This window comes from Fundulus heteroclitus, chromosome 10 (assembly GCF_011125445.2).
Source record: "Fundulus heteroclitus isolate FHET01 chromosome 10, MU-UCD_Fhet_4.1, whole genome shotgun sequence".
NCBI classification, from domain to species: Eukaryota; Metazoa; Chordata; class Actinopteri; order Cyprinodontiformes; family Fundulidae; genus Fundulus; species Fundulus heteroclitus.
In genome coordinates, this window is record NC_046370.1 from 19,361,713 (window position 1) to 19,388,949 (window position 27,237).

Here is a 27,237-nt window from a genome sequence, read left to right on the forward strand (position 1 = left end):
AGTATACAGAGAGTGCAGTGGAGCTACAATGAAGGGCTAACACTGAAGCTAACTGGATACATAAACACTAGAAGTGCGCATGGACAGCAAGAGGAACTTGCATGGACCAAGCATACACATTGGCATTACATGAGCGCATCAACAATGATTGACATGAGGGACAACCAATAGATGGGTGGCGTAGGCAGGACCAATCCTTTGCCCTTTTTTTCGTTACCTTTTCTAAATAGATAATGTATGACTACTTTTAGGATGGAAGGGCCCTTTCACCCAGTATAACAAAGGTGTTTCTGACCAGAATTACCAACTATAGCTTTAAAGGAGCATGAGTGCAAAACAAAAAGAACAATCCTAACTATGCTGGGCTGGGCTACTAGCCTCACATAACAGTAACGCCTGGCCAATTGCTGGTCAAACTCCAACAATGAACCTACATGGCACAATTCACGTGACGCCAACTCAAGATCGCTCCGCCCTGTACCCCAGGCTGCTCTAACCCCCGACCAACAGACGGTGATAATGAAGCTCACAGTGTTAAAAGGGGCATTTTTGCCTTTTCTACCAACATTAATGCAAAAAGGGGAAAAAATTCCTAATGAATGTTGAATCATACCAGTAAAGTTATTTCAAGGTAACCACGGAAAAATCATTGTTAAAGCCTAAGTTAAAATAGCAAACTAAAAGCTGGTTCACTCGGCAAGATTTTAAAATAGTCAACCCATTTTCTAAGCCTGAGAGACATCACAAGTAACGATTAAAAAAAAAACAGTCTTACATATGACAGGTTTGCTTATACCGTGGGTGATGTCGGGTCAACAGCAAGCACAACACACCACACACAAACAGATTTCACTTGGGATCATTCAGACAGGACATCTTGCAAAACCTCTCAAGATTAAACATGAGTTCAGAGAATATAAACATGGACGGCGAGAAAGAACAATGCCGATAATTTTGGACTAATTTTAACAGAGAAAAAAAACATAAAAAGAAAGGCGTTGGTTAAAGGAGTGGAGACAAAGCGAACAGGGGGCTCTACGTTTGGTACACAGGTGAACAGTTTTCGTAGGCAACCAGAAGTTGCAATGTACATATATCCAAAACACAGCAGAAGTAGCATCATCCGTTACCCTTTATAACCATTAAACATACAATTTTATGAACAAAAACTGAGTTACCTTCATATGACAACTAACGGTAGTTCCTTGTTGATCACTGTTGAGTTTAGCTACTTATAAAGTTGGCCGCAGTTGGCCGCATTTCCATCTTTTACATTTTACTAGACTCCTTTTTGGTTTTGGAAAAAGGAATAAACACCCTCTAAATGGTAAGGAATAATGTGCACACATACACCCACACACACACACACACACACACACACACACAAACATACACACACACACACACACCGCCTCCACAGTCTTGACTTGGCCGAGTAAATGCAATCTTAGCTGGGCCTCAATTTATTACTTAGTGGGAAAACTAAACTAGGGAATAAAATTCAATTTTAACATTGACTATATTGTAAATTCATACACAAAACATGTATTCTTTGCTTACTGTATGATGAAATAATTCAAAGGTGTCTCACTCAAGAAAAACTAACATTTGATCAGTTATCCTGCACAGCAACTGTAAGAGGAAGCTTGAGAACTACAACCACCATGTTTAAGCGTGAACTTGCACGTGTCTCTTTAGCTTGTGTCTTTCTGAAAATCTTTTATAACACTACAACTGAATGATTTCTCTCCTGTGTGAAAACGCATGTGCCTCTTTATATGATGTTGTTGTGAAAATCTTTTTCCACAAATCTTACAGATAAAGGGTTTCTCTCCTGTGTGAACACGTGTATGTTTCTGTAGCTCACCGTTTGTTGCAAACCGTTTACTACAAACACTACAGATAAAAGGTTTCTCTCCTGTGTGAACACGTGTATGCTTCTTTAGATCACCATTTGTTGCAAACCGTTTACTACAAACACTACAAATAAATGGTTTCTCTCCTGTGTGGACAAGCATGTGCCGCTTGACATGACTTTGGTATGAAAATCCTTTACCGCAAACACTACAAGTAAATGGCCTCTCTTCAGAGTGAACAAGAAAATGAATTTTAAGTTCACTCTGCTGTGAAAATTCTTTCCCACAGACGCCACAAGTAAATGACCTTGTGTGAACACGCATGTGTTTCTGTCTACTAATGTTTTGGGCAAATCTTTTATTACAAACACTACAGTTATAAGGTTTCTCTCCAGTGTGAACATATGTGTGTTTCTTTAGTTCACCATTTGTAGCAAACCGTTTACTACAAACACTACACATAAATTGTTTCTCTCCTGTGTGGACATTCATGTGACGCTTGACATGACTTTGTTTTGAAAATCCTTTACCACAAACACTACAAGGAAATGGCTTCTCTCCAGAGTGAACTAATAAATGACTTCTAAGGCTACTAAGTTGTGAAAATCCTTTACCACAAACACTACAAGTAAACAACTTCTCTCCAGAATGAACAAACAAATGAACTTTAAGGTTACTCTGCAGTGAAAATTCTTTTCCACAGACGCCACACGTAAATGGCTTCTCCTCAGAGTGAACGAGCATGTGACTTTTCAGATGACTTGCTTGCGAAAATTCTTTGCCACAAATATTACAAGTAAAAGGTTTCTCTCCAGTGTGAACACGCATGTGTTTCTTAAGACCATCTTGCCGTGAAAATCCTTTACTGCACACACCACAAATGAAGGGTCTCTCTCCCGTGTGACTACACATGTGACTTTTTAGAGTTGATTGTCGTAAAAACCCTTTTTCACAAACACTACAAACAAATGGTCTCTCTGTAGCGTGAAGCAACAAGTGGTTTCTAAGACTTTGTATCTCCTTAAATGTTCTGCCACAAATATCACAATTAAAGGGTTTATCTGCTGAATGAACCCTCATGTGCCTTTTAAGATTATGCCTTGTATGAAATTTTTTACAACAAACATCACAGGCAAATTGTCTATGCCCAGTATGTAATCTCATATGTGTCTGAAGACGATTCTTTACTCTAAAGCCTTTACCACAAAGATCACAGATATGTTCTGGGACCATATTGGCAGTGTGAGTTATCATATGTGATTTAACAGAATGCTGACGTTTGAATATTTTCCCACAAACATTACAACCAAATGGCTTCTCTACTGTGTTTGTTTCATTCTGAGTTCCAAGTGGGGAAGAAGGTTTTGAACTTTTATCTTTTTTGTGATATGTCACCTCACTTTGTGGAAAAGAGTATACTGAATCTTGGTTCATGACTGAATCTGGTTTTTCACTGTCTTCTTCATCCAGTTCTCTTGCATTCTGTTCAGCTGAGCTGCTGGTTGGAAGCGTGTCACTATGGTCTTCAGTTTTGATTTGATGGAGCTTTGTTAGAGATTTTTCTTCTTCACCCTGAACCATAAACTGGTCTTCCTCCTTCTTGATCCACTGTTCCTCCTCTTCCTTCTTTATGTGAGTGTGCTCTGGATCACCCTGGTCTGAACTGCAGCTCCATCCATGAGGAACCTCTTCTTTAATCACCAACATTTGATGTTTGACTGGCAACGCTGAAACACACATGGACATTCATGACTGCATACCAAGTTTAGTTTTTTTTTTTATAATCTTTTTTTATAATTATTGCTACAATGCATTGTAGCAATAATGCATCCCAATTTCATGCACTCAGCTAAACTACGTAAAAGGAAACAAGGGTGGAAATTAAAGTTTTTTTACCAGCCACTCAAGAATATCACAAGCCACTATTTGTTTTACATATCATTTCATTATTTGTTTTTATTCCAGAAGTCAATCAAGAAATAGTTATTATCCTAATTATATAATGAGTTAGTTTAATAAGGCAAGTTGATGATTCAGCTTGTAAATACATTTCTACGCAGCTCCAGTTGTACAAGTGGTGACACATGTTAAAGTAAATGAATAGAGATAAATTTCAATCTCCACATTTACACCATAATTATCAAAATTAATAAAAGGAGGTTATAAAATATGAATTTCTTATTGAGGATTATAGATAAATGACAAACAAGTGTTTCTGCATAGTTAACTTCTGGGTGAGCTGATGTCAGTCTTTTGTAAAGTCTGGCAGTAGATTGGAGAAGCATTTCCCTCCAATTTGACAGACTTTTTACTTAAAAATAATACAGCTCCAGGGAGTAGGGATGGGTATTGTTAAGGATTTAATTGATACTACTATTTTATACTCCTTATTGATCTGGTGTTTTATCAGTACCATTATCGATACATTTTAATCAAACAAAATTGTAAAGAAAAAAACCAAATAATCATGACTGACTGGTTTATTTTTTAAACATTTGAAACAAAAGCAAACAACACTAAAGTACTAAATAAATATTTTATGTAGAGCAATGACAACACTATATAAATAACTATATATAAACAAAAGGCTAAAACACTTGAATACAAAATTTGTTGTAGGAGAGAGGAATACTTAAACTGACAAGACAAAAAATTATTTAAAACATTCTAAATATGCTCAAAAACAAAACAAAAAATAACTCTATAAAATCATTTCAAGTATTAAATAATATTTTACCTGAATCCAAACTACATTTATACATGTTTTTATATAATCAATTTTAACCAAAAGATAGCAGAGGTACCCACAATGGAGGAGGTGAATAAATGACAGAGGTTAAGTGTGAATCAATTACAGGGGAGGATCTATTTAAGTGTAGCAGTCTCAACAGAAAAAAAACTACCATTACCCATTAAAGATTATGTTTATAATATATTTACATTCCAATTTGTAATCTAGTGGAGGCTTTGCTCATGCGTGACTCATTTTCATTGGTGATACAGTTGAATCGATCTTGATCTCCCACCAGTCCCCTCCACCAGTCCCCTCCGCGTGTGTTTCTTAAAGCAGAGACGATCGGCAAAACAATGTTATTTGTTGCTGCTATGAACAATTCGGCATTATATGGTTTAGACATACAAATTAGAAATGCTAACAAGAGACTTAAACAATCGATGGATGGATGGAGGCTAACGGCTATGAGCAGATCCCAGCAAAACAATGAAGAAAGGTCCAAGAGCCACTGAAACAAAGTGCAAAATAAATATGATTGCAAGAGGGAAACCCCTGGAATGTCGCTGGGAATACAGTATGACCGTTGGTGTTCACTGAAGCGGACGATGGTGCTGCCGAGGCTCAGATGTGACTGCAGAGTTGATTGATATGAGTAAATGTTCTGCTATAAGGCTCTTAAAGTTGCTGTAGATTGGTGTATTTAATAAAAAAAAAGGTTGATTTTCAATCAGGCTGAGCTGCAGCTTTATTGCAAGGCATTTCAGAGAGTCAAGCTTGGTCGGGCATTATTTAAAATAGATTTATAAATTAAGCAAACCAGCATTATGATAGTCCTGCGACACTTTCGCAAGATGTCACCACATCTGTTTATATTGTTTTTAAATCATGCTCGGGAGCAAATTCTCATTTGGCCCAAAAAGAAAAACTATCAAGATGGAGGCTTGGTGTATAAAATGGTTTCTGCTCTTGTTTTATAAGCATATTATGTGGCTATATACCTATACGTTACAGTTCCAGATTTGAAAAATTAAAATCATCTGATTCCATCCTTGTCCAGACATTATTAGCATATAAAACTCAGCAGCCTAAAAATGATTTTTTTTTTCAAATCGCCCAGCTCTTTTGAGTTTTTTTATTATTACTAAAGTAAAAAAGATAAATAATAATAAAAACACATTCTCATCTATTACAATATGTGCAAACCGTACCAAAAAAACGGGCACTCGCCCACCGTAATTGCCCTTAAACTTGGTCTGGTCCAAAACAGTCTTGGCGTGTCAGCCACGCATGTGCGGTTTCTATGTAAGGGTCTAGTCCCTAAGATGCGCGCCCCCCATACTGGCGCTTTCACAGGACAGGACATCGGTTTGAAACCCAACCCGCAGCAGCTCCCATCGGCCCATTAATTCATGATTGGAGGCAAAGCAGAGAAATCCGACTGTCAAACAATCTAATGTTTATCTGGTTGGTAGCAGTCACGCCACGCGCTAACTGTAAACAAACCCTTCCTGAACAATGACAGCACTTGTGTCCCCACCCAGTTTATTACTTTTTTCATAACTCTTGCTTACTCTGGTCCCTTCTAGCATCCAGATATTATGTTATGTTGTTGTGCAGGCAGATGTGTATTTTAACACGATGAATGAACGTGTTTAGTGTGATATTATGGTGACTGGTGCGACTGAGTTTTACTACGTACTTGATTAGATTGGTAATGGTTTGTGAAAAAGATGCAGTGAACTGGTAAGCCCAATAAATATCCTTAATAATGGAGACGCAACAGGGGTTATTTTTCCCCCTTTGATTTTCAAATGCTTGTCTCTCTGTTAAAATAAAAGCCCAGTTTCTCTCACTTCACAACTTCTCCTAAAATGGATCCAGACTGTATTGTTGGTTTTCCTTATTTTGTACAAATAATTGTTGAAAAAATAAATTGGTTAGAACAACTTTACTGCCACTAGGTGGTGCTTGAGCCCTGTCTGTGGACCAAAACAAGGTGTCACCACTCCCTCAGCGCTACCTCACAGGCACACCACAGCTGCTGCTGCCTCGTAGAGTAAATGCAGCTTTTAAGGTAATCTTTTTGTGTCTCTGAAACTGTTGCTCTAAAATAATTCCCTGAATTTGAAACACACCCAGCTTCAATCACTTAATCACCTTCTGTGCCTCTGATATCTGTCTTCTTGGTACGGTTTGCCAAGACAAAATATTTTTTGTCTTGGCAAAAGCTCTCCTACAGCCTAGGACACAACTATATCATCAAGTGTTAGCAGTTTACAACAGCTGGTTTGGCTCTCCTGCAAGCACCAACCTGGGAGTAGTCAGCGCATTGGGGTTATCAATCTGTGGAACAGGGTTCAAATTGATTTCCTACAGCCCTTCCCCGCAATAAGCTGGTACCGCACCACCTACGGGTGTAGCCTACGTATTACAATGCCTATTATGGCTTTGGCTGGCTTCAGGCGGTGTCGTCGTTGGACTCGCTTTTCTAAAATGCGCATATCATAATTTGGCTTTGTGTGTATGTCACTTTATACTGCGAAACATCCTGTTATTCAGTCTTTGCAAAAATATATTCCACTTGGACTAGTCATTTGGACTGTATAATCCTATTTCACATATAGATTATTTAATTTACAGTTCCAGATATGAAGAAGGAAAATCATCCGATTCCATCCTTGTCAAAACATTCTGAGCTGTTAAAACTCAGAGCCTAAGAATGTTCTAACAGAAGGTCGCCTGCATTTAACAGGCTGTTAACACTCATTGGTCCCTAAATATATAAACATTTTTATACTGTGCAAATACTGTTAGTACTTGTGCTAGGCTGATAATGACTTTTCTTTGTTCTGTTCTAAATTCCAAACACCTTCTCATAAAATTTAACCAAAATGGAAATTAATTAGTGTTTTGGATCTGGACTAGTTGGTTAGAAGTCCTTTCAGTTGTTGTATTATGTGAGAGGGCCTGTTGACTGCTGATCTGTCCTTTATTCTGATGCAATAACTGTAGGAATATTTGCTCGTTTAATCTTTACTTCCATAGCCAAGCATCCCTTTCACAACTCCCAGAGCTAGTTAAATTAATCCATACTAAAAAAAGAAAAGTTACTTAGGCCTTGTGCTCGGCTGATATTGACTTTTCTTCATTTGTTTTAAATTTCAACTACCTTCTCATAAAATGTAAACATAAATGGAGCCAAATTTTTGTTTTGGAACAGGACTGGTTAGAAGTCCTTTTGGTTGCCGTATTATTTGAAAGGGTCTGTGATGGACTGCTGACCTGTACTTTACTATGTTTCTGTTGCAGTAACTGTTGGAATATTGGCTGAAATTTATTTTAAGTTCCACAGTCCAGCGTCCTTTACACAACTGCCAGACTCTTAAATTGCTCCATACAAAAAACAACAACAACAACAAAGGTGTCACTTACTGAGATCTTTGTCGTCTTGATCCTGCTCCAGTTCTGATGAGGATGCTGCAGGTATGGGAGGAACCAAACTGAGTCCTCCAGGCTCCTCTGCTTCAACCTTCATCATCTCAGGCATCCTCTGCACACCTGGGATTCTGCTTTTTTTCACGATCCTGGTCTGAAACCTTCACCTGTTCTGGTAGATCAAGGTTTCAGCTTTATCTGGAATCAGAAACAAATCATCTGATCCAAAAAGGTGAATTAACAGAAAACGTAATGTTTGATACCTTGGTCAGCAGCTCTGTCTCCTCTCTAAAAGTGTCCCCAGTCTCTAGGTCCTCAGCTGGACAACAAGGTTAGAGGAGGTGTCCACAGACGGTGTGGTCTTTGCTGCAGTCTTATTTACTCTGAGCGTACGTTCATGTTGTAGCACTAAACCATTAACCTTAAAAAGCTTCGACGTAAAACAAAACTCCCTGCTGTTAGCTGCGTTAGCTCCACAGTGGCTTACTGTCCATTTACTTTGCTAACGAAGGAAAATTATATGATGTACAACATGATTTCAGAACAAATATATGTAAACGGTATCATAACAAACACTTCCGACCTAAGTCTCAGTCATACATTATACATCTCATGTAAAAAAAACACTTTCCTATTGAGATTTAGCTAGTTAGCCTAGCATCGTGACATCCGACTACTTCCCCCTTACCGTCCAATGAATGACAAGTAAAGCTCGAACGTCTTCTTCTTCTTCTTCTTCTTCTTCTTCTTGATTTTATTTATTTATTTTGCCAGTTAGCAAATAACTGCAGCTGAGCATTACCGCCACCAATTGCTAAGGAGTGTGGCCTGGAACGACCATTTTACAAAAAAACAAAAAAAAAAAACAAAAAAAAAACATAATTTCAAATAAACTGATCATTTTGAAAATAATTGATCAGAGCTTGAGAACTATTAGGTATTGAATTACTCTAACAATTAATGGGGATTCAATCTTATTTTAATTTTGGAGAGATTGTTAATGAGCTGATATCTTTCAATACTACTTATACTTAATGATTTATGTTTCAAACAAAACTTTTTTTTTTTTTTTTTTTTTGCTTTTACCAGGGTAGTTTTCACACTTCTTGTGTTGGATGATTTTATTCATGCCCTTTTAAATTTCTCCAATAATTTTAAGCTAACTGATCCCTTCTTATGCTTAATGGTGGCTCTCTTATCTCTGCTGATAAACATGCTGTAGGTGTTGTTTTTAATGCTGAATTAATAGTTCTTATTACCTGGTATTGAATGTTTATAATGCTATGTTTGAACCTGAATTAGAAAACAATACTCCCATTATCTCATACTGATTTAATCAATCCTGTGTATCTGCTTCCCAGTCTCCTCCAATTAGACACATCATAATGGTTAATATCGTTTTACATTTAACTCTTACTTTTTGAATATGCACTTTTCATGATATTCCTTTATTGAACCATGAAACTTAAGCTGCTTTACTCTTTCAAGTGTCTGTCCCTATAATTTGAGTACAATATCAATATTTACCCTTCCTCTACTAAGAAAAATAAAAAATGTGTATTATCACCTGAAAATTTTAATGCCTATTTGTTTGACCACATAATTGATGTTTGTACGCTTTTTAACTATAAAGTCTAAAATTTTCCCCAAAGCTCTGTCATCAGCAAATAGTAAGCAACCAATTCCCATATCTATATCAAATATGTCATTAATCATTAACAAAATATTTTTTGTGTAATATTTATTGGATTAGTTTTGCCCTAATTCTGCCTGTATTCTTTATCTACTTAAAAATGTGATTTTTGATTCCTATTTTTCAACAACTAGACTATCTCTGTGTAACTGAGACTTGGTTGAGGTCTGGTGACTCTAGCCCCTTTACAGAGCTCTTACCAGAAGATTGCTGCTTTAAACTCCCCGTAAATGTCGGGCATAGGAGGAGGACTAGCAGCTGTTTTTAGAAACGACTATAAATGTAAACCACTGTCTTTATCAGCATCGCCTAGTAGCTTTGATCTGACTGTGTTTGAGCTGAGTCCCTCTCACACAGTGCTCTGTGCCATGGCCTACAGGCCTCCCCATGTACAATAAGGACTTCTTGAATGACTTTTCTGATCAGTTGGGTGAAATTATGCCGAAATATGGTCATGTTCTTATTGTGGGGGATTTTAATATTCACGTGTGTTGTCCTGAATAGCCGATGGCCCAGGACTTTTTAAATCTCATTGACTCTTTTAATCCAGTACAGTCTGTGTCTGCACACACACAGAGACGAGGACACACAATGGCTTGTGCTTTATCTTACGGTTTACCCGTTTTTAACTTGGAACTCTGTTTTATTTGGGGTTTCTTTTCCATGTATCAAACCTAAACCTCCTGCTGCTATTCGGTGTCGTCGTGTTTTTAACTCTTCCACTGCAAGTCAGTTTTCTGTTTTTAAATCAGTACTACAGGCTTCCTGAATCATCATATGGAAACTGTGAAGAACTCAGCTCATAGTTTTCCTCAACCTGTTGAACTGTTTTAGATGCTGTGGCCCCCTGTAAGATCAGGATAGTAAAAGTCAAATCTGAACCTGGTTGAATGAAACAACCCGTGCTGCCAGAAGAGAGCGCAGGAGATCTGAGCATAGATGGAAGAAGGATAAACTCAAGAATGTCATTTTCATCCAAGAAGGATTGCAATTGACAAAAAACAATCTTCTCCCAAACATTTTTAAACAAATGGCAGCCTAGAAATTAGTCTATAATCAGCCATCACAGAGGGATCACACCCAGGTTTATTAAGAAGCGGTGACATTCCTGCATGTTTAAGTGTAGTAGGAACAACACCAGTGCACAGGCTGCTGTTAACAATGGTAAGGACATATTGTGCAATACTGGAAACAATCTCCTTCAAAAGCTGAGGAGGGACCGGATCCCGTGGGGAGCCCGATGACTTAAGATGCCCAACCACATTATATAAAAAAAAAAAAGAGTCACAGGTTAAACTGCCTAAAAGCTGCAGAACAAGTGGCTGACGCAGAAGGGTCAGAGTCAGGAGGGATAATCAGAGCACTTGTGGCAACAGCCTTTTCAACAAAGAACTTTAAAAAATCATTACACACATCAGCCAATGCTTTTAAGCAAGGGTTCTGAGGAAGGTTAAGAACAAAGTCAATGGTGTTGAATAACATGTGGGTTAGGTCTGCTCAAAAACACAACATTTTTAAAATAAGTTCTTTTCATATCTTATACGGGGTTCTGATACTGGCTTCAACAGTCTTTCATGATTTGATGTGAAACCTGCAGTTTGTCTTTTTTTTTTCAAATCCGTTCCGCTCAGCGACATTTCCTTCTGACAGCATAAGTCCTCTCATTAAACCAAGGCTCAGGTCTAGACTTTAGCTTCCTGGTTTTTAACAGAACCACAGAGTTTAAGATTGTTTGGCAAGAAACATGAAACCAGGAGATAAACTCCTCAACTACAGAGGAGGAAACATGGGGAGGGACAGAGAGCTGGTTAAAGGCCATGAAGAATTGAGGAGCAGATGACGAGTTAAAAGTTCGACAGCGTCGAGCAGGTGCACAAGGTTTAATTAAAACGTTGTTTAAAAGCTATGTCAAATAAAAGAAACATATGGTCGGAAACTCCAGAATCACAGCTTTCCACATTAGGTAGACCATATGGCAGAACCAGATCCGGTGTGTGTCTACGCTCATGTGTGGAGTCAGTTACAGACTGATCCCGATTAAAAGAGTCAATTATGCTTAAAAAGTGCTTCACCAGCAGTTTATCAGGATAACACATATGAATGTTATGGACACATTCCACAGCCACCCCACTCCCACTAAGTGATGGAGCCAATCAAAGGATGCCAGAAAGATCTGATCTGATGAGGAGGCAGATACTGTCTCAAGACGAATATGATCCAACAAAAGATCTGTATATGGATAGATTTGTGTGAAAATGTCCCGAATGAAAGAATGAAAACCTAAAAATTCTTTAAAAAGTATTTTATTGAATACTTTGTTGTCATTAAGTACAAATGTAATTGTTTTTCTGGCAGCAGAAGGTAGAAGGAGTGAGCAGATGATGGAGAAAAAAAAAAAAGCAGACACAAAGGTCAAACCAGGTGCAACTTGACATGGAGCTAACTTTGGTGCTAGAGCGGGAAAGAAAATTGAAAAATGAAAACAATTGTTGTCCATTGAACAATTTTATCATCCTTTAATATTATGTCTTAATACTAATACAGATTTTAGATTAATTTAAAAACATAAATACATTTTTAAGTACTTAATGTAATATTTGGCTTCAGACAAGGTGCCACACTGCTCAAGAAAGATTCAATAAAAAGCATTTTCCCCCAGTAAGATTCCCTCAGATTCCCCTACGAGGGGTTGGGCTCAGCCCCAAATGTTTCCGGGCCAGGAACCGCCGCTGGTCTGAGCACATTGCTTGTATCTTAAATTCCTTTCATTGGTTGTCTGTACATTTTAGGATCCGTTTTAAAGTTCTCTTATTTGCTTTTAAATCTCTTAATGGTTACCTTTCTGAGCTGCTGCACTAACATACACCTGCCTGCTCCCTAACGTTTGCCAACCAGCAGGTCCTTATAGTCCCTAAATCAAAATGGAAATGAAGAGGAGATTGTGTCTTTGCTGTGGCGGCTCCACAGTTGTGGAATAATCTGCCCCTTGGATGTCAGGCAGGCCTCCTCCCTTTCAGAGTTTAAGACTCTCCTTAAAACACACCTGTTTGCGGAAGCTTTTTGCACATCCTGAGAAGTTGACTCTATTCTTAATTAATTTTAACTACTTCCCAACGATAGTGTAGCCTAAAGAACTAGACAGAGACAATTTAAAGGCCTTTGCAGGTGTTTTGAGTTAATTAGCTGATTAAAGTGTATAGCACCAGTTGTCTTCAATACTGGACTTTTTCCACAATATTGCAATTTTCTGACATACTGAATTTGGGGTTTTCGTTAGTTGTCAGTTACAATTACCATAATGAAAAGAAATAAAAACTTGAAATATATCAGTCTGTGTGTACTGTAATGAGTACAATACACAAGTTTCACTTTTTGTGTGAATGTTTATTCCTGTTCTCTCTAATGGTAAAACTTGTTGCTAAACATTTAGAGCTGTGACCTCTGTTCATGGGCACACTACCCATTATGTCTTCTGCAAATCTACTAGTCTACTTTGATGAGTATCCACTGCAGAAGCAGTACTGAACAGGTGAGATACAGAACAACTAAAGTCAATATTTCCCTTGTTATATAGGAGAAGCACCCCCTGCCCTCTCTAGAGGGTCAAGTTAACAATTGTGTCAGATTGTTTTCATAAATAACATAGATCACATCTGAAGCCATTCAAGGTTATCTTTCCTATGTAAAATAGGTCTATACATTGTTATTCCATGAAGCAAAACTATCATATTTTTTCACAACACTACCAAAGTTCTGCCCTTACATTTTGTACTTTCTTTACTTCTCACGTAGTGTCGCACGTGTAGGTTTTAATCAAAATAAAAGAATCTGAAGGAGCTGCCGAGCAAACCGCTAAGCATGTACACACATGCAGATTCACAACCTCTACAGTCATGCCTTGGCCCAGGAAAAAAAATAATCTTAGCATTAAATTTTAAAACCAAGAGTAAATTCATTCACAAAAAATATTTTTTGCTTCCTGCGCTAGTGTACACAATGAAACAATTCAAAGGTACCATATGTCTCACTCAAAGAAAAGTCTAACATTTGATCAGTTCTCCTACACAGCAACTGCAAGAGGAAACTTGAGCACTACAATGAACATGTTTTTGAAGCGCAAACTGGCACTTTAGATCATGTCTTTGTGAAAATCTTCAACTCAATGGTTTCTCTCCAGTGTGAACACGCATGTGATTCTTTCGATGAATGTTTTGGGAAAACCTTTTATTGCACACACTACAGCTAAAAGGTTTCTCTCCTGTGTGAACACGTATATGTTTCTTTAGATCACTGTTTGTTACAAAGCGTTTACTACAAACACTACAAATGAATTGTTTCTCTCCTGTGTGGACATACATGTGACGCTTCACATGACTTTGTTGAGAAAATCCTTTACCACAAACATCACAAGTAAATGGCTTCTCCTCAGAGTGATCTAACATGTGACTTTTCAATTTACTTGTTTCCGAAAATTCTTTACCACAAATATCACAATTAAAAGGTTTCACTCCGGTGTGAATGAGCATGTGTTTCTTTAGAATACCTTGCCGTGAAAATCCTTTACTGCACACACCACAAATAAAGGGTTTCTCTCCCGTGTGACTTCACATGTGACTTTTTAGGGCTGATTTTCGTGAAAACCCCTTTTCACAAACACCACAAACAAATGGTCTCTCTGTAGCGTGAAGCCACAAGTGGTTTCTGAGACTTTTTATCTCTTTAAATGTTCTGCCACAAGTGTCACAAGAAAAGGGTTTCTCTGCTGAATGAACCCTCCTGTGACTTTCAAGACATTGTTTTCTATGAAACCTTTTACAACAAACATCACAAGCAAATGGTCTGTCTCCAGTATGTAATCTCATATGTGTCTGAAGCCAATTCTTTACTCTAAATCCTTTACCACAAAGATAACAGATATGTTTCGGGGCCGTCTTGGCAGCGTGAGTTATCATATGTAATTTAACAGAACGCTGACTTCTGAACATTTTCCCACAAACATTGCAACCAAATGGTTTCTCTACTGTGTGTCCTTCGTGCTGACCTCCAAGCGTCAAAGAAAGTTTTGATCTTTTATCTTTTTTGTAACCTGTCGCCTTACTTTGTTGAGAAAAATATGTTGGATCTTGGTTCATGCCTGAATTTTGTTTTCCACCATCCTCTCCATCAGGTTCTGTTCCATTCTGTTCACCTGAGCTGCTGGTTGTCAGAGAGTCACTATTGCCTTTGGCTTTGATTTGATGAATCGCTGATATCACAGGTTTTTCTTCTTCACTCTGAACCATAAACTGATCTTTCTCCTTACTGATCCACAGTTCCTCCTCTTCTTTCTTTATGTGGTGGGGCTCTGGATCGCCCTGGTCTAAACTGGAGCTCCATCCATGAGGAACCTCTTCTTTAATCAGCAACATTTGATGGACTGGCAAAACTGAAACACACATGGACATTAATGATTGCATACAAAGTTTACATTTTTAAGAAGTCTTCAGCTAATGCATTGTATCAGCAACACATACAGGGTTTCCTCTATGTTTTATAAACCATGGTTAGGTGTTGTGAGGGGGTGAGGGGTCACTGTTGTTAAAATGTCATTGAAATGCAATATATCTTAACATTGTTTTATAAAATAATGTCTGAATTTTTATACATTGCCTGAATCCACACTGCATACATCTAATTTCACCAAAAACAGTCTTCAGAGGCACGCACATTAAATTAAATGAGGTGAATAAATGATTCAAGCTGTGTGGTAATGAGGTAGTTATTTTAGTTCAACCGTTTAGGAGAAAATAAGACTAGATTAACAACTATATTTATATCCCGATTTGTAATCCAGAAAGGAATCAGCAGCAGCTTTACACATGCCGTTGAATATCTGCAATGTGAAAACGGAGCAGATCTCCTCTCTGCTCTCTTGGCTCTGAACGCATGAGGGCTTTCAGGAAGAACAGTTGCCTGTGCCTGTGAGACAGCGCTGAGGGAGTAGAGAAGTTGCTAAATCTCCAAAAACACTTAGAAATGTCACTAGATTGGTATAAGTTGCTTTTTTGAATGAAAGTTGCTAGAGGGGTCTAAAAAGTTTTAAAATATAGTGACAGAGTTTCCTTCTCTAGCTTTCCTTCACTACCGAGAGCAGTGCAGTGCATAGTAGCCACCAGTAGCTTCATACACTAGCCAGCTTCACAGTGAGACTGACATCGTTTTTTTCAAAATAAAGTAAGTTTTAACATCTCATCATATTTAAATTTATTTTAAACTCTGATTAAGATCATAAGAAGTGCCAAATATACAGTAGTTATGCTATATCATATGCTTTGCATTTCTTCAGCTTTTTTTATGCATTCTGAAGGTGTGGCGGCTTTGGTTTTGCTGTGGCGGTGCGCCACCATCAATTACATGTAGCAAAAACCTTGATATCACAAGTTTATCCACTCTTCTAAACTAGCCACTATTTATTTTAAATATCCTTTCATTATCTTTGGTATAGAAGGCAATCAAGAAATTATGTTCCTTTCCTAATTGTTTAAAGTGTTACCACTTTTACAACTCAAGTTGTACAAGTGATGACATACTAAAGTACACAAGTAGAGATGAATTACCATCCTCAAACCTACACCATTATAAAAGTAATAAAAGAAGGATGTAAAAATATGAATGTCCAATGGAGGATCTTACACATATAAAAGTGTTTGAGTATTTAACTTCTGGGTGACCCAATGTCAGGTTGTAGAAGCATTTCCCTCCAATCTGAGAGGCTTTTACTTGAAAAAATACAGCTCCGCAAAGTTTGTAATTCAGTCTTTTTCTTTTTGCAAGGCAGGCAAGATGAGATAAAGTTGTCAGATTAGTTTTGTTGTCAGATTAGTTTTGTTAAAAGGTAGTGTGCAGCAATGATCTCAAGCATTGTTCATACAATCAGTATGAAAAAATGCTTGACATCAATTCATTCTTGATCTTACATTCAAGACCGTTACCGTTTCAAGTAGGGGAGTTTCATTAGTTCATTGTCATTATTCTCTACAAATAATTTGATTAAACTTTCCTCAGAAAGTTATAGGGTTACTGTTTAAGTAGCAATAACTAATAAATTACACAAATGGTATTTGTCGTCAGTGAATGTGGTTTAGCTGTATATTACTATATCAAGATAAAACTAAACATTTGGGGGCGCTCCCGTGGCGGAGCGGTCAGCGCAAACCATGTTAGGAGGTCTTCAGTCCTCGACGCAGTCGGCCCGGGATCGACTCCAACCCGTGGTACTTTGCCGCCTGTCTTCCCCCCTCTTCCTGTCAGCTCACTGTCAATAAAACGCGTGCCACTAGAGCCGCAAACACATTTAAATGAATAAATAAATAAATAAATAAAAAATTTAAAAAGTTAACGTTTGGCTGATTTGGTTGAAAGCCCTCAAAAAATTATGAGCCATAATGAATATATAAAGAAGAAAAAAATGTGTACAGTTATTAATAGAGGAGACAGTAGGATTAACCTTCAGGCTCCATTTGTTTGCTTCACAGCTGCTTCGCATTTTGTCGGTTGCAAGGTAACAAGAGCAAAAATATATTCCACATGGACTAGTCATTTGGACGGGATAATCCTATTTCACATATAGATAATTTTAGATCATTTAATTTACAGCTCCAGATATGAAAAAGGAAAATCATCCGATTCCATCCTTCTCAAAACATTTTGAGCCGATAAAACTCTAAGAGCCTAAGAATGTTCTAACAGAAGGTCGCCTGCATTTAACAGGCTGTTAACACTCATTGGTCCCTAAATAAACATACATTTTGTACTGTGCAAATACTGTTAGTACTTGTGCTAGGCTGATAATGACTTTTCTTTGTTCTAAATTCTAAACACCTTCTCATAAAATTTAAACCAAAATGGAGCTTCATAGAAGAACTTTCAGTTGTTGTATTATGTGAGTGGGTCTGTGATGGACTGCTGATCTGCCCTTTACTCTGCTGTAATAACTGTAGGAATATTTGCTCGTTTAATCTTCACTTCCACGGCTAAGCATCCCTTTTACAACTCTCAGAGCTAGTTAAATTAATTCATATTGTAAAAAAAAACAAAAACCAATGTGTCACTTACTGAGATCTTTGTCGTCTTGTTTCTGCTCCAGTTCTGATGTGGATGCTGCAGGTATGGAGGACGCCAGACATAGTCCAGGCTCCTCTGCTTCAACCTTCATCATCTCAGACATCCTCTGTACACCCGGGATTCTCCTTTTCACAATCCTGGTCTGAAACCTTCACCTGTTCAGGTAGATCAAGGTTTCAGCTAAATAACCTTTATCTGGAATCAGAAACAAATCATCTGATCCAAAAAGGTGAATTAACAGAAAGCGTAATGTCTGGTACCTTGGTCAGCAGCTCTGTCTCCTCTCTAAAAGTGTCCCCAGTCTTTCGGTCCTCAGCTGGACAACACTGTCAGAGGAGGAGTCCACAGACGGTGTGGTCTTTGCTGCAGAGTCTTGTTTACTCTGAGTCTACGTTCATGTTGTAGCACTAAACCATTAACCTTAAAAAGCTTCGACGTAAAACAAAACTCCCTGCTGTTAGCTGCGTTAGCTCCACAGTGGCTTACTGTCCATTTACTTTGCTAACGAAGGCTAATTATATGATGTACAACATGATTTCAGAACAAATATATGTAAACGGTATCATTACAAACACTTCCGACCCGAGTCTCAGTCATACATTATACATCTCATGTAAAAAAAAAAACACTTTCCTATTGAGATTTGGCTAGTTAGCATAGCATCGTGACATCCGACTACTTCCTCATTACCGTCCAATGAATGACAAGTAAAGCTCCAACGTCTTCTTCTTCTTCTTCTTGATTTTATTTATTTATTTTGCAAGTTAGCAAATAACTGCAGCTGAGCATTACCGCCACCAACTGCTAAGGAGTGTGGCCTGGAACGACCATTTTACAAAAAACAAACCAAAACCAAAAAAAACCCCACATAATTTCAAATAAACTGATCATTTTGAAAATAATTGATCAGAGCTTGAGAACTATTAGGTATTGAATTACTCTAACAATTAATGGGGAATCAATCTTATTTTAATTTTGGAGAGATTGTTAATGAGCTGATATCTTTCAATACTACTTATACTTAATGATTTATGTTCCAAACAAAACTTTTTTTTTTTTTTTTTTTTTGCTTTTACCAGGGTGGTTTTCACACTTCTTGTGTTGGATGGTTTTATTCATGCCCTTTTAAATTTCCCCAATAATTTTAAGCTTACTGATCCCTTCTTATGCTTAATGGTGGCTCTCTTATCTCTGCTGATAAACATGCTGTAGGTGTTGTTTTAAATGCTGTATTAATAGTTCTTATTACCTGGTATTGAATGTTTATAAAGCTATGTTTGAACCTGAATTAGAAAACAATACTCCCATTATCTCATACTGATTTAATCAATCCTGTGTACCCTATCTGCTTCCCAGTCTCCTCCAATTAGACACATCATAATGGTTAATATCGTTTTACATTTAACTCTTACTTTTTGAATATGCACTTTTCATGATATTCCTTTATTGAACCATGAAACCTAAGCTGCTTTACTCTTTCAAGTGTCTGTCCCTATAATTTGAGTACAATATCAATATTTACCCTTCCTCTACTAAGAAAAATAAAAAATGTGTATTATCACCTGAAAATTTTAATGCCTATTTGTTTGACCACATAATTGATGTTTGTACGCTTTTTAACTATAAAGTCTAAAATTTTCCCCAAAGCTCTGTCATCAGCAAATAGTAAGCAACCAATTCCCATATCTATATCAAATATGTCATTAATCATTAACAAAATATTTTTTGTGTAATATTTATTGGATTAGTTTTGCCCTAATTCTGCCTGTATTCTTTATCTACTTAAAAATGTGATTATTGATTCCTATTTTTCAACAACTAGACTATCTCTGTGTAACTGAGACTTGGTTGAGGTCTGGTGACTCTAGCCCCTTTACAGAGCTCTTACCAGAAGATTGCTGCTTTAAACTCCCCGTAAATGTCGGGCATAGGAGGAGGACTAGCAGCTGTTTTTAGAAACGACTATAAATGTAAACCACTGTCTTTATCAGCATCGCCTAGTAGCTTTGATCTGACTGTGTTTGAGCTGAGTCCCTCTCACACAGTGCTCTGTGCCATGGCCTACAGGCCTCACCATGTACAATAAGGACTTCTTGAATGACTTTTCTGATCAGTTGGGTGAAATTATGCCGAAATATGGTCATGTTCTTATTGTGGGGGATTTTAATATTCACGTGTGTTGTCCTGAATAGCCAATGGCCCAGGACTTTTTAAATCTCATTGACTCTTTTAATCCAGTACAGTCTGTGTCTGCACACACACAGAGACGAGGACACACAATGGCTTGTGCTTTATCTTACGGTTTACCCGTTTTTAACTTGGAACTCTGTTTTATTTGGGGTTTCTTTTCCATGTATCAAACCTAAACCTCCTGCTGCTATTCGGTGTCGTCGTGTTTTTAACTCTTCCACTGCAAGTCAGTTTTCTGTTTTTAAATCAGTACTACAGGCTTCCTGAATCATCATATGGAAACTGTGAAGAACTCAGCTCATAGTTTTCCTCAACCTGTTGAACTGTTTTAGATGCTGTGGCCCCCTGTAAGATCAGGATAGTAAAAGTCAAATCTGAACCTGGTTGAATGAAACAACCCGTGCTGCCAGAAGAGAGCGCAGGAGATCTGAGCATAGATGGAAGAAGGATAAACTCAAGAATGTCATTTTCATCCAAGAAGGATTGCAATTGACAAAAAACAATCTTCTCCCAAACATTTTTAAACAAATGGCAGCCTAGAAATTAGTCTATAATCAGCCATCACGGAGGGATCACACCCAGGTTTATTAAGAAGCGGTGAGATTCCTGCATGTTTAAGTGTAGCAGGAACAACACCAGTGCACAGGCTGCTGTTAACAATGGTAAGGACATATTGTGCAATACTGGAAACAATCTCCTTCATAAGCTGAGGAGGGATCGGATCCCGTGGGGAGCCCGATGACTTAAGATGCCCAACCACATTATAAAAAATAAAAAAAAGTCACAGGTTAAACTGCCTAAAAGCTGCAGAACAAGTGGCTGACGCAGAAGGGTCAGAGTCAGGAGGGATAATCAGAGCACTTGTGGCAACAGCCTTTTCAACAAAGAACTTTAAAAAATCATTACACAAATCAGCAAATGCTTTTAAGCAAGGGTTCTGAGGAAGGTTAAGAACAAAGTCAATGGTGTTGAATAACATGTGGGTTACGTCTGCTCAAAAACACAACATTTTCAAAATAAGTTCTTTTCATATCTTATACAGGGTTCTGATACTGGCTTCAAGTCTTTCATGATTTGATGTGAAACCTGCAGTTTGTCTTTTTTTTTTCAAATCCGTTCCGCTCAGCGACATTTCCTTCTGACAGCATAAGTCCTCTCATTAAACCAAGGCTCAGGTCTAGACTTTAGCTTCCTGGTTTTTAACAGGACCACAGAGTTTAAGATTGTTTGGCAAGAAAAATCAAACCAGGAGATAAACTCCTCAACTACAGAGGAGGAAACATGGGGAGGGACAGAGAGCTGGTTAAAGGCCATGAAGAATTGAGGAGCAGATGACGGGTTAAAAGTTCGACAGCGTCGAGCAGGAGCACAAGGTTTAATTAAAACGTTGTTTAAAAGCTATGTCAAATAAAAGAAACATATGGTCTGAAACTCCAGAATCACAGCTTTCCACATTAGACACAGGTAGACCAATATGGCAGAACCAGATCCGGTGTGTGTCTACGCTCGTGTGTGGCGTCAGTTACAGACTGATCCCGATTAAAAGAGTCAATTATGCTTAAAAAGTGCTTTACCAGCAGTTTATCAGGATAACACATATGAATGTTATGGACACATTCCACAGCCACCCCACTCCCACTAAGTGATGGAGCCAATCAAAGGATCCCAGAAAGATCTGATCTGATGAGGAGGCAGATACTGTCTCAAGACGAATATGATCTAACAAAAGATCTGTATATGGATACATTTGTGTGAAAATGTCCCGAATGAAAGAATGAAAACCTAAAAATTCTTTAAAAAGTATTTTATTGAATACTTTGTTGTCATTAAGTACAAATGTAATTGTTTTTCTGGCAGCAGAAGGTGTAAGGAGTGAGCAGATGATGGAAAAAAAAAAAAGAGAGCAGCAGACACAAAGGTCAAATCAGGTGCAACTTGACATGGAGCTAACTTTGGTGCTAGAGCGGGAAAGAAAATTGAAAAATGAAAACAATTGTTGTCCATTGAACAATTTTATCATCCTTTAATATTATGTCTTAATACTAATACTGATTTTAGATTAATTTAAAAACATAAATACATTGTTAAGTACTTAATGTAATATTTGGCTTCAGACAAGGTGCCACACTGCTCAAGAAAGATTAAATAAAAAGCATTTTCCCCCCTACGAGGGGTTGGGCTCAGCCCCAAATGTTTCCGGGCCAGGAACCGCCGCTGGTCTGAGCACATTGCTTGTATCTTAAATTCCTTTCATTGGTTGTCTGTACATTTTAGGATCCGTTTTAAAGTTCTCTTATTTGCTTTTAAATCTCTTAATGGTTACCTTTCTGAGCTGCTGCACTAACATACACCTGCCTGCTCCCTAACGTTTGCCAACCAGCAGGTCCTTATAGTCCCTAAATCAAAATGGAAATGAAGAGGAGATTGTGTCTTTGCTGTGGCGGCTCCACAGTTGTGGAATAATCTGCCCCTTGGATGTCAGGCATGCCTCCTCCCTTTCAGAGTTTAAGACTCTCCTTAAAACACACCTGTTTGCGGAAGCTTTTTGCACATCCTGAGAAGTTGACTCTATTCTTAATTAATTTTAACTACTTCCCAACGATAGTGTAGCCTAAAGAACTAGACAGAGACAATTTAAAGGCCTTTGCAGGTGTTTTGAGTTAATTAGCTGATTAAAGTGTATAGCACCAGTTGTCTTCAATACTGGACTTTTTCACAATATTGCCATTTTCTGACATACTGAATTTGGGGTTTTCGTTAGTTGTCAGTTACAATTACCATAATGAAAAGAAATAAAAACTTGAAATATATCAGTCTGTGTGTACTGTAATGAGTACAATACACAAGTTTCACTTTTTGTGTGAATGTTTATTCCTGTTCTCTCTAATGGTAAAACTTGTTGCTAAACATTTAGAGCTGTGACCTCTGTTCATGGGCACACTACCCATTATGTCTTCTGCAAATCTACTAGTCTACTTTGATGAGTATCCACTGCAGAAGCAGACTGAACAGGTGAGATACAGAACAACTAAAGTCAATATTTCCCTTGTTGTTATATAGGAGAAACACCCCCTGCCCTCTCTAGAGGGTCAAGTTAACAATTGTGTCAGATTGTTTTCATAAATAACATAGATCACATCTGAAGCCATTTAAGGTTATCTTTCCTATGTAAAATAGGTCTATACATTGTTATTCCATGAAGCAAAACTATCATATTTTTTTACAACACTACCAAAGTTCTGCCCCTACATTTTGTACTTACTTTACTTCTCACGTAGTGTCGCACGTGTAGGTTTTAATCAAAATAAAAGAATCTGAAGGAGCTGCCGAGCAAACCGCTAAGCATGTACACACATGCAGATTCACCACCTCTACAGTCATGCCTTGGCCCAGGAAAAAAATAATCTTAGCATTAAATTTTAAAACCAAGAGTAAATTCATTCACAAAAAATATTTTTTGCTTCCTGCGCTAGTGTACACAATGAAACAATTCAAAGGTACCATATGTCTCACTCAAGGAAAAGTCTAACATTTGATCAGTTATCCTACACAGCAACTGCAACAGGAAGCTTGAGCACTACAATGAACATGTTTTTGAAGGGCAAACTGGCACTTTAGATCATGTCTTTGTGAAAATCTTCAACTCAATGGTTTCTCTCCAGTGTGAACACGCATGTGATCCTTTCGATGAATGTTTTGGGAAAACCTTTTATTGCACACACTACAGCTAAAAGGTTTCTCTCCTGTGTGAACACGTATATGTTTCTTTAGATCACTGTTTGTTACAAAGCGTTTACTACAAACACTACAAATGAATTGTTTCTCTCCTGTGTGGACATACATGTGACGCTTCACATGACTTTGTTGAGAAAATCCTTTACCACAAACATCACAAGTAAATGGCTTCTCCTCAGAGTGATCTAACATGTGACTTTTCAATTTACTTGTTTCCGAAAATTCTTTACCACAAATATTACAATTAAAAGGTTTCACTCCGGTGTGAATGAGCATGTGTTTCTTTAGAATACCTTGCCGTGAAAATCCTTTACTGCACACACCACAAATAAAGGGTTTCACTCCCGTGTGACTTCGCATGTGACTTTTTAGGGCTGATTTTCGTGAAAACCCCTTTTCACAAACACCACAAACAAATGGTCTCTCTGTAGCATGAAGCCACAAGTGGTTTCTGAGACTTTTTATCTCTTTAAATGTTCTGCCACAAGTGTCACAAGAAAAGGGTTTCTCTGCTGAATGAACCCTCCTGTGACTTTCAAGACATTGTTTTCTATGAAACCTTTTACAACAAACATCACAAGCAAATGGTCTGTCTCCAGTATGTAATCTCATATGTGTCTGAAGCCAATTCTTTACTCTAAATCCTTTACCACAAAGATAACAGATATGTTTCGGGGCCGTCTTGGCAGCGTGAGTTATCATATGTAATTTAACAGAACGCTGACTTCTGAACATTTTCCCACAAACATTGCAACCAAATGGTTTCTCTACTGTGTGTCCTTCGTGCTGACCTCCAAGCGTCAAAGAAAGTTTTGATCTTTTATCTTTTTTGTAACCTGTCGCCTTACTTTGTTGAGAAAAATATGTTGGATCTTGGTTCATGCCTGAATTTTGTTTTCCACCATCCTCTCCATCAGGTTCTGTTCCATTCTGTTCACCTGAGCTGCTGGTTGTCAGAGAGTCACTATTGCCTTTGGCTTTGATTTGATGAATCGCTGATATCACAGGTTTTTCTTCTTCACTCTGAACCATAAACTGATCTTTCTCCTTACTGATCCACAGTTCCTCCTCTTCTTTCTTTATGTGGTGGGGCTCTGGATCGCCCTGGTCTAAACTGGAGCTCCATCCATGAGGAACCTCTTCTTTAATCAGCAACATTTGATGGACTGGCAAAACTGAAACACACATGGACATTAATGATTGCATACAAAGTTTACATTTTTAAGAAGTCTTCAGCTAATGCATTGTATCAGCAACACATACAGGGTTTCCTCTATGTTTTATAAACCATGGTTAGGTGTTGTGAGGGGGTGAGGGGTCACTGTTGTTAAAATGTCATTGAAATGCAATATATCTTAACATTGTTTTATGAAATAATGTATGAATTTTTATACATTGCCTGAATCCACACTGCATACATCTAATTTCACCAAAAACAGTCTTCAGAGGCACGCACATTAAATTAAATGAGGTGAATAAATGATTCAAGCTGTGTGGTAATGAGGTAGTTATTTTAGTTCAACCGTTTAGGAGAAAATAAGACTAGATTAACAACTATATTTATATCCCGATTTGTAATCCAGAAAGGAATCAGCAGCAGCTTTACACATGCCGTTGAATATCTGCAATGTGAAAACGGAGCAGATCTCCTCTCTGCTCTCTTGGCTCTGAACGCATGAGGGCTTTCAGGAAGAACAGTTGCCTGTGCCTGTGAGACAGCGCTGAGGGAGTAGAGAAGTTGCTAAATCTCCAAAAACACTTAGAAATGTCACTAGATTGGTATAAGTTGCTTTTTTGAATGAAAGTTGCTAGAGGGGTCTAAAAAGTTTTAAAATATAGTGACAGAGTTTCCTTCTCTAGCTTTCCTTCACTACCGAGAGCAGTGCAGTGCATAGTAGCCACCAGTAGCTTCATACACTAGCCAGCTTCACAGTGAGACTGACATCGTTTTTTTCAAAATAAAGTAAGTTTTAACATCTCATCATATTTAAATTTATTTTAAACTCTGATTAAGATCATAAGAAGTGCCAAATATACAGTAGTTATGCTATATCATATGCTTTGCATTTCTTCAGCTTTTTTTATGCATTCTGAAGGTGTGGCGGCTTTGGTTTTGCTGTGGCGGTGCGCCACCATCAATTACATGTAGCAAAAACCTTGATATCACAAGTTTATCCACTCTTCTAAACTAGCCACTATTTATTTTAAATATCCTTTCATTATCTTTGGTATAGAAGGCAATCAAGAAATTATGTTCCTTTCCTAATTGTTTAAAGTGTTACCACTTTTACAACTCAAGTTGTACAAGTGATGACATACTAAAGTACACAAGTAGAGATGAATTACCATCCTCAAACCTACACCATTATAAAAGTAATAAAAGAAGGATGTAAAAATATGAATGTCCAATGGAGGATCTTACACATATAAAAGTGTTTGAGTATTTAACTTCTGGGTGACCCAATGTCAGGTTGTAGAAGCATTTCCCTCCAATCTGAGAGGCTTTTACTTGAAAAAATACAGCTCCGCAAAGTTTGTAATTCAGTCTTTTTCTTTTTGCAAGGCAGGCAAGATGAGATAAAGTTGTCAGATTAGTTTTGTTGTCAGATTAGTTTTGTTAAAAGGTAGTGTGCAGCAATGATCTCAAGCATTGTTCATACAATCAGTATGAAAAAATGCTTGACATCAATTCATTCTTGATCTTACATTCAAGACCGTTACCGTTTCAAGTAGGGGAGTTTCATTAGTTCATTGTCATTATTCTCTACAAATAATTTGATTAAACTTTCCTCAGAAAGTTATAGGGTTACTGTTTAAGTAGCAATAACTAATAAATTACACAAATGGTATTTGTCGTCAGTGAATGTGGTTTAGCTGTATATTACTATATCAAGATAAAACTAAACATTTGGGGGCGCTCCCGTGGCGGAGCGGTCAGCGCAAACCATGTTAGGAGGTCTTCAGTCCTCGACGCAGTCGGCCCGGGATCGACTCCAACCCGTGGTACTTTGCCGCCTGTCTTCCCCCCTCTTCCTGTCAGCTCACTGTCAATAAAACGCGTGCCACTAGAGCCGCAAACACATTTAAATGAATAAATAAATAAATAAATAAAAAATTTAAAAAGTTAACGTTTGGCTGATTTGGTTGAAAGCCCTCAAAAAATTATGAGCCATAATGAATATATAAAGAAGAAAAAAATGTGTACAGTTATTAATAGAGGAGACAGTAGGATTAACCTTCAGGCTCCATTTGTTTGCTTCACAGCTGCTTCGCATTTTGTCGGTTGCAAGGTAACAAGAGCAAAAATATATTCCACATGGACTAGTCATTTGGACGGGATAATCCTATTTCACATATAGATAATTTTAGATCATTTAATTTACAGCTCCAGATATGAAAAAGGAAAATCATCCGATTCCATCCTTCTCAAAACATTTTGAGCCGATAAAACTCTAAGAGCCTAAGAATGTTCTAACAGAAGGTCGCCTGCA

The 27,237-nt window shown here is 37.7% G+C and overlaps 1 protein-coding gene across 4 annotated transcripts in view; it reads right to left on the reverse strand.

The window, feature by feature from the left end:
- LOC110366368 (gastrula zinc finger protein XlCGF57.1) overlaps positions 1–27,237 on the reverse strand; it is a 28,013-nt gene continuing 776 nt past the window's right edge. The window contains exons 1-3 of one of the 4 annotated variants that reach the window (XM_036142201.1): positions 18,082–18,527; positions 17,813–17,976; positions 1–3,583 (exon numbers count right to left, since the gene is read on the reverse strand). In XM_036142201.1, the coding sequence (XP_035998094.1) occupies positions 1,695–3,583; positions 17,813–17,924 (2,001 nt within the window). In that variant the 5' untranslated portion in view covers positions 17,925–17,976; positions 18,082–18,527 and the 3' untranslated portion in view covers positions 1–1,694. Of the gene's footprint in view, positions 3,584–8,022; positions 8,193–13,965; positions 15,144–17,812; positions 17,977–18,081; positions 18,528–27,237 lie in introns of those variants that run through there. The other 3 variants (XM_036142203.1, XM_036142202.1, XM_036142200.1) reach the window with 3 other exon arrangements.